At 40.9% G+C, this 8,484-nt stretch overlaps 1 protein-coding gene across 1 annotated transcript; it reads left to right on the plus strand.

Moving 5' to 3' along the window:
- The first annotated feature begins 2,885 nt into the window (after window positions 1-2,885).
- KLHL31 (kelch like family member 31) lies at window positions 2,886-7,231 on the plus strand. Its single transcript, XM_050894531.1, has 2 exons — window positions 2,886-4,057; window positions 5,986-7,231. The coding sequence occupies exons 1-2, from the start codon at window positions 2,886-2,888 to the stop codon at window positions 6,716-6,718; spliced, it is 1,905 nt and encodes a 634-aa protein (XP_050750488.1). The 3' UTR covers window positions 6,719-7,231.
- The last annotated feature ends 1,253 nt before the right edge of the window (window positions 7,232-8,484 follow it).

Genomic DNA, 8,484 nt, shown 5'->3' on the forward strand with positions numbered 1-8,484 from the left:
CGTAAAAAATGTCTTCCTTATGTCCAATCTAAACCTGTCCCCCTCCCCGAGCATACTGGCTTTTGCCCAGGCACCCAGCTTTGAGTTGGGGAACCCAGTTGTCCACCCTACACTTACCTGGCACAACTATTACCTGCTGTGGATCTACCGTCTTCACTTTCCCCTCCCTTTCCTCCCTTGTACCTGTGCATTTGGAGGGTCCAGGCTTGTCCCTTCAGTTTACAGAGGCCAGGCAGCCTGGGGAAGCTGAGCTCCCGTGGCTGGCAGAGGCAGGGAGTGAAGCACAGAGAGGAGGGGTCATTTTAAAGAGCACCCGAGCGCAGGCTCCGGTCTCTTTTGCTCGCTGTGACAGCAAAGCGTCACACTGGAAACCACAAGCTGGGACTTACCAAGTGGCCTCTGGTCTTTCTCTCTCTTTTTTACCACATTTCCTCTGTTTTTGTCTTCTCATTTTCCAAGGAAGAGGCATTTTCACTGACAGCTTCTTGGACAGCTCTGGGACATTTTTCTGAGGAGGGTAAGGGGTTTTTAACTCCTCACTTTGATAGTGTTTAGAAGGTAACATTTTAAAGGCAGGGGGGAGGTTGGTTGTTTGAATGCATTGGTTTGGGACTCTGAGTGTCCTTTGGCATGAGTTGTTCTTAAGCTAAAATAAATTCCGTGAAAGCAAACGGCTACAGAAAACCAAATCATCCAGGGTTTTCAAAGTTCAGTAACTTGAATTTATTATAGGATCATTTGATTTGTTTCACTGGTTTTGCATGTCCTGTCACTTATGTGCTTATACACTAAACTAGCTGGTGACATTTCTGCTGATGGAAAAGTGTTTTTCAGGAAAAAACTTTGGAGAGTGGACACTTTTGAACAGGGATCCTAAAATGTCACGTATTTAAATGAGCTCTGCAATGATGCAGTGAGGCAATAAACATTAAGTGCTGCATGTATTAAAATTTTTCAGTTACAGGTCTCTAAGAATATTTAGAACCACAAATATGACTGCCAAAAGAATATGCCCTTGCCAGCTATAAAGTTGTGCCTATTAATATGCAAAGCTATAACTATGTGGATAACACACAAAGACATCCAAAAGTTTTGTTTTGCTTTTATTCTATGCCAACAAATATACACGACACTTGCAATATCATAGTTTTTTTGCAACAAAAGTTGTGTTAAACAACCAAGTATACTAAAACACCAGCTATACCTTCGATTGAACCTGTCTTAAAATGGCAAGCTGCTGGGAGGTTGCTATTCTGGGAGGTGACTCTGATAGGTCTCAACAGATGCAGCCCCTGGAATGCAGCCGGAGCGGGGGGAGCCGGGCAGCAGCTGACCCCCGTGCTGGCACACCGACATTTTGGGGATCGCAGCTCATGTCAGCATGGGCTGACACTGATGCTTTCAGCACACATGGCCTTCTCCCTCGCCTGCTCTGCACATGGTCGTCACCCAGCAGTAGCAGCAGCAAAAAAAATCCTGGTGCTCACGGGCAGCAACCATTCCTTTCTATAATTAAATTACCATTTTGTTATGTGCTGTGTGCTTAAGGAAAAACTGATGTGCTGAGATTCTAGATTGAAATAGTACTGAAGTCTTTTTATTAAGTTATCTAAAATAGTCCAGTCATTTGTTTTATCATTAAGTAGCATTTCTTCACATTCTGGTTTTTATGAGCGCAAGGATCACAAAGAAAATTAGCATGTATAAATTGTTTTAAAATCAATGGATATACTGGAGAGAAACACAATATTTGAATCTATTTGAATGCTGATCTCAGCAATTCTTTTTTAACTGTGTTACTGAAGATCAGTGCTTTCCTTCGAGTTATATTTGCATATACATATATTTGCTTGAAATAGCTCCTTTGAAAACTACTTAGGGGCCATCTCACATTGCATTTGACAAAAACGTGGCTGTTCATTTCAGCAAGAGCTGGAACTTGCCTAGGGTTGATACATGTAATTCAAATATCTGTTCTAACATAACTGTATGGGAGTAATTCTTACCTTCACACATAAAGAACTTGTTTAAAATAACGGGTCCTGCTAGAGTTTGCATGACATTTTTTTCAAATAAAAGTTAGACATCTTCTCTTCTCCCTAAATCTCTGCAAAATCCTAAAAGTAGGATTATAAATTTCAAATTACTGATACTGAAAAGCAAGCAAAGGGTGCTATGTGTAGAAAGTTATTTGCGAATCTGACATGGGAAATAGAATATAATCAGTCTAGAAAATCAAAAGTTACAAAAACCTGGAAGCAGTTTGGAGCAGATCCTAAATCTAAAATCAATATGACATCATACTAAAATTCACTTTTTCTTTATGTCTTATCTTGCGGTTTTTCTTTATTTCTCCCACTCTTAGTATTTCCTGGTCAAATTCTGAACTCGCCTGTAAGTCTGTACTAGCCCTGGAGTAAGGATGAAGAAAGTTGGGGGCCCATATCTTTCCTATGCTTCAGACTAATGAATTCAGGTCTAGAACCTGGCTGATTTAAATATATATTTACAAAATTTTACACTCTGGCAAAGTCATTTAGAGAATTTAACTCTGAATGTGGCGATAATAGGTGAATGTTAATTTATGACCTTGTTATTTAAAAAAAAAAAGAAATTACTTGTAGGTGTATTCTTCACAATTTGAGTATTGATTGTTACTAATAAGCAGCCACACTACAATCTAGGACAGTATAATAGTTCTTAGGAAGATAGATTATCCTGTGTGTTTTGTTTTTGTGGCATTTGTATGTATTAACAAAGGTTAATTGCAACAAATAGATTTGTTGCATAATTACATAGCTATTAAATTTCACAACTGTGGTGTAGCTCTAAACGTTTTAATTTTATTTTTAGCAAGCTCTTGGCTGTAATATTTCATTGCAGTCATGGCCCCTAAGAAGAAGAATGTGAAAAAAAACAAAGCAGATATCAACGAAATGACTATCATTGTGGAAGATGGCCCCCTCAGTAAACTAAATGGCTTGAATGGACTCTTAGATGGAGGAAATGGTTTCAGCTGCATCTCATCTGAAGTTTCCGACCCATCATATAGCCCAAATCTCTTGGAAGGTCTAAGCAGAATGAGACAAGAGAATTTTCTTTGTGACTTGACTATCAGCACCAAAACCAGATCCTTCAGTGTTCATAAGGTGGTGATGGCTTCAAGCAGTGACTACTTTCACAACATCTTAAAGAAAGATCCATCCACTCAAAGAGTAGACCTCAATGATGTATCCCCATTGGGTCTAGCTACTGTTATCACCTATGCTTACACTGGAAAACTTACTCTCTCACTTTATACAATAGGTAGTATTATTTCCACAGCAATTTATCTACAGATTCACACCCTTGTAAAGATGTGCTGTGATTTTCTAATCCAAGAAATCAGTGTTGAGAATTGTATGTACGTTGCCAATATTGCAGAAACATATGGACTAAAAACAACCAAGGAAGCAGCGCACAAATTTATTAGAGACAACTTCATTGAATTTTCAGAAACGGATCAGTTCTTAAAACTTACTTTTGATCAGATTAATGAACTTCTTGCAGATGATGACTTGCAGTTGCCTTCTGAAATTGTTGCATTCCAGATTGCAATAAAATGGCTGGAATTTGACCAAAAAAGAGTAAAGTTTGCTGCCGATCTCTTAGGTAACATCCGTTTTGGTACCATCTCAGCCCAAGACCTTGTCAATTATGTTCAAACTGTGCCAAGAATGATGCAAGATGCAGACTGCCATAAGCTCCTCGTGGATGCCATGAACTATCATTTGCTTCCCTATCACCAGAATACACTTCAGTCCAGAAGAACAAGGATCCGTGGAGGTTTCAGAGTCTTAGTTACTGTTGGGGGACGCCCTGCTCTAACAGAAAAGTCTCTTAGCAGAGACATCTTGTACAGAGATCCTGAAAACGGATGGAAGAAGCTGAGTGAAATGCCTGCTAAAAGTTTTAATCAGTGTGTCACGGTGATGGATGGATTTCTCTATGTGGCCGGTGGGGAAGACCAGAATGATGCCAGGAACCAAGCCAAGCATGCAGTCAGCAATTTCTGCAGGTAACTGGTTATTTATTTAAAAGGGATGGAGAGATCTGTTCCACACAATGCAAGTAGATAGACCAAGCTGGTTTGTGACATGCAGCATGAACCGCTCAGATAAATACAAAGGGGACGGGGTGGGGGAGGTATGGATGCTATTCTATAGTAAAGTTTGAATGAACAGAAATATGCAACTGAAGTTATGCAAAAACTTCACCATGGTTACACCTGCACAATGAGAAGTGAGGAAAACCGAGAACACTTACTCCAAGTGGAGGAAATTAATAGGAACGTAAATAGGAAGTTCTGGGACGTTCTAAGGTACCATTAAAATGCACCAAATCAGACAAGGTGAGACTTTTTAAATTTCAAGAGCTTCTGATGCCTCACAGAAAGTTCTGAAAAACACCTTTTAGGTATTATAATCTTGATGTTCTATGCACCATCCACCATATTTTCAGCAGCTTTTATACTGCATTTCATATCCTTTAGCTTTTTTATTTATCAAGAGTTTAGAAACAATGTCACCATCTCTTGAAGGCTATATTTCTCTTCTACGGTGTACTCCAAATAATACCTCACTTCTGAAATATTACAGTTCCTATCTATAGTCATCCAAGGACTGCACTGGTGATAGCAAGGTCAGGAGAGTGCACAGGCTAACATGCAATAGTCACATGGGTGGTACTAGTTTTTAAATAGTTCAGCCTAAAAGCTGACAGCACACAATAGCTTGAAGCAAAGGCTGGAGGTGAGACAACTCAGCTTTTTATCTACTCACTGACTATGGACATGCAATGGCAATACACAGCCACAGTCCTACCAATGCTTCCTTTTCTGCTCCCAGAAGGAACATTCAGATAACTTCTCCTGAGGACATCAACCAACATACAAAGTTAGTGAGTGAGGAACCTTCTCTAGATCAATTTTATTGTGTAATCTACTTTGTCAGAAAAATATATCACGTAAAGAGATACGTTGCTTTTCGTGAGATATCTCACATAAAGAGAGCTGTTGCTCTCCTGACCTTCTGCCTTTACGCTATGCCTCATGTTCTCACAAGGAGCTGTGTGCTCAGTGCACACCTTGGTTATGGGGAGGAGATGGGGGAATCCTCGTGGTCCATGACTGAATGGGTTCTGCTCCCTGTTCTGCCATTAACCTCGAGCATGTCAAGTCACATCAGTATGTCTGTGGACTTGCTTTCAGAGCTGCAGATGACAATGCTGAATGACAGCTAACAATTAGTATTTACTTTCCCATAGTCTTTTTCTCATGTGATTCTCTGGTCCCCTCAGCATGCAACAGGAGAAACGTATGGGCCTACTAATGTACCTCACTCAGCTCCTTTAGGAGTCATAATTTGCTATTTCCTATTTCAAAATTGCTCATTTAAGTGTCAAGGACAGAGAATGTTATTTCAGATAGGAATGGTGTTAGAAAGCAAAGATGTTCCTTCTGCATAAATCTTACTCCATATGAGTGGCAGGGAAAGAATACTTACCATTTAGAAAGTACTAAAAAGATGCAACTATAAATCACCACCTAACATTTTTTAAAACTCTTTGAGTAAGTTTTGGCATCTTTGCTGTAGGCATAAATTGCAAAAAAACTTCTAAAATTTCTATTGTATGTTGAAAGTATCTCCTCCCAATATTCTAATGATGTTATTGTACAAAATCAAATTACAGAAGAGTCAGATTTACTTAATTGAAATAATACCAGGTTTGAATGATACAAACAGGTTTTTCTCCGATCAAAAAGTAAATTTATTTGGAAATTTAACCAGGAATACCAGTTTCATTCCAGTGACCTCTAAGGGGCTAAATAACTAACTAAAATTTTAGCAACTTCGCACCTGCAGCAGTAGTGGGACGGAGACAGGACTGTAGAATTTAGCAGAGCAGTATGTCAGACAGTTACCCTCTTTTTTTTAATGCTTTCAGATACGATCCTCGTTTCAACACCTGGATTCACCTGGCAAACATGAATCAGCGGCGCACCCACTTTAGCCTGAATGTGTTCAATGGCCTCCTTTTTGCAGTGGGTGGTCGCAACTCTGAGGGGTGCCTCTCCTCGGTTGAATGCTACGTGCCTGCAACTAACCAGTGGCAGATGAAGGCACCTCTGGAGGTGCCCAGGTGCTGCCATGCCAGTGCAGTGGTGGATGGTCGGATCCTGGTCACAGGAGGTTACATCAATAACGCTTACTCTCGCTCGGTGTGCATGTACGACCCCAGCAAAGATAGCTGGCAGGATAAGTCCAGCCTCAGCACCCCAAGGGGGTGGCACTGCGCAGTGTCCCTTCTGGAGAGGGTCTACGTCATGGGTGGGTCTCAGCTGGGGGGGCGAGCCGAAAGGGTCGACGTTCTCCCCGTGGAGTGTTACAGTCCTTACACAGGGCAATGGAGTTACGTGGCGCCACTTCAAACCGGAGTTAGTACGGCTGGCGCCTCCACCCTTAACGGGAAAATTTACTTAGTGGGTGGCTGGAATGAAATAGAGAAAAAATATAAGAAGTGCATTCAGTGCTATAACCCGGATCTCAATGAATGGACAGAGGAAGACGAGCTGCCTGAGGCCACTGTGGGCGTATCCTGTTGTACGATATCCATGCCCAACACCAAGACAAGGGAGTCCAGGGCCAGCTCAGTCTCTTCTGTCCCAGTCAGTATTTAAATACGGGTCTAACCAGCAATAAATAAAAATGTTTACCAGCACAGCAGTATAATTAACCCTTTAAGTAGCATTTTTGTGCTTATGTGGAAAAAAATCATTGGCTTTGCAACAGTTTTAACAGTGCAAATTGGCCAGTTTTCATGATCTTTAATACAGGTGGCGTGAAACAGCCTATTAGGGATAAGATGAATTTTCTTAGCAGGAAGAGAGAGTTAACCCATAACTGCAGAATTTCATTCCCTTCCTGACTTTGCCACTGAGTTACTGTACTATCTGTGGCATATCATTTAATTTCTTTGTGCCTTGGTTTCCTTACCTATAAAATAGAGATAAACTTGCTTCAGAAGATTGTTGTGAGGCTTTTTTAATACTGAGTTTTAAATGCTTTCAGAACCCAAAATGAAAGTCAAATATTGCTAGTAATAAATCTCAATATACATCAGAAATGTGCCCTGTCATCATAAAATTGATCAGTTTTGTTCTTTTCTAAGCATTTTCTATTTTGATAAACAGAAGGGAAAAAAAACAACAAAAAATGTAGCATATAGCATGTGCATACTTTCCTTTTGGGGCAGTGATATTCACAGAAAATTTCTCAAAACATTTTTTCCTTCAGAAGTTAGAAAGAGATCCCTATCTTCTGCCATGAAACCCTTTAATTCTCATATCTAATGCTGTGACATGGCTTTCAAGACCAGAATCCACGAAATACCTTAGCTCCTGTAAGCGCTATGGGCCAGCCCCAAGGGCTAGCTTGGGTGCCAGATTGCTCTCCTGACCTCCATGTGTACACCAAGGAGCAGACCACCACCCCATCCTCCTTCTCGTGCCAGGGAGACTCTCCTGTCATTCCAGGTGGAAGGCATGAAGGCCAGTCAGTATGTCTTCTCCTGTTCCTACTCTTCCCATTTGTGTAGGAATGTACCTCTGGGTTATCTTCCCATCTGAGAAGGTCCTCACCAATGCAAGGAGCTAGGAGCTGCCACAGCAGGGGCAAAACCTGGAAGCTGAGTTCATGCCAGGAGGCACCAAGAGCTAATGGCATCTGAGCGTGGAGAAGACGCCGAGTGTCTCTCTTACTCAGTATTATTCTGGCACATAACCAGTGGAGTGAGGAACAAAGATGGAATAAAGACTGCAGGATCTGCCTTTAAGAATAGGATATATGTGTGGAAAACAGTGAATCATGGGAAAACTGGATGAAATCAAAGAGACTTTCCTTAATAAGAACAAAGAGATACCTTAACACCTTTCTTACCAGGTGTAGGTGCAACATCACCCAAAGTAACCTCCTCCTGGGCATACCGTTATGTATCTCCTTTTGAAGCTTTCATTACAGCCCTATTTATGGAGCTTTTATTCATGTTTTTTCCAAAGGCTAGACTAATGCTGTGTCTGTTGAAGTCTGTGAAGTTTTCCCAGTGAGCAGAGTGACGTCTTTGCTCAACTGAGATTACCTTCCAAGAACTTTTCTTCCTAATTTCAGCATGCAGTGGGGGAATTAAGCATGAAACCTAATCCTGTTCCCTTAGCCAAAGGGATGCAGCCCATAATGACCCCTGAGAATTTGATACCAAAGGACTGCTGTCAGCACAAAATGTCTACATCCTTCTGTTTGGGAAGGAAAGAAGCAATACAAGGAACTAAAATGATTTAATATAACCAAAAGGGCAGAAGTTCAGTCACCTTAACCAATTCAGAGAGGCTTCACATGCAGTTTTCTCATATTATCATTGAAACCTCCAGGCTCCGGTGCCAATGAGAAG

The sequence above is a fragment of the Gymnogyps californianus genome, chromosome 3, assembly GCF_018139145.2.
Source record: "Gymnogyps californianus isolate 813 chromosome 3, ASM1813914v2, whole genome shotgun sequence".
NCBI lineage: Eukaryota > Metazoa > Chordata > Aves > Accipitriformes > Cathartidae > Gymnogyps > Gymnogyps californianus.

Coding starts and splice junctions, on each gene's coding strand:
- KLHL31 (XM_050894531.1), top strand. CDS start 2,886: ATGGCCCCTAAGAAGAAGAATGTGAAAAAAAACAAAGCAGATATCAAC. Junction 4,058..5,985: donor GCAGTCAGCAATTTCTGCAG/GTAACTGGTTAT, acceptor TAATGCTTTCAG/ATACGATCCTCGTTTCAACA.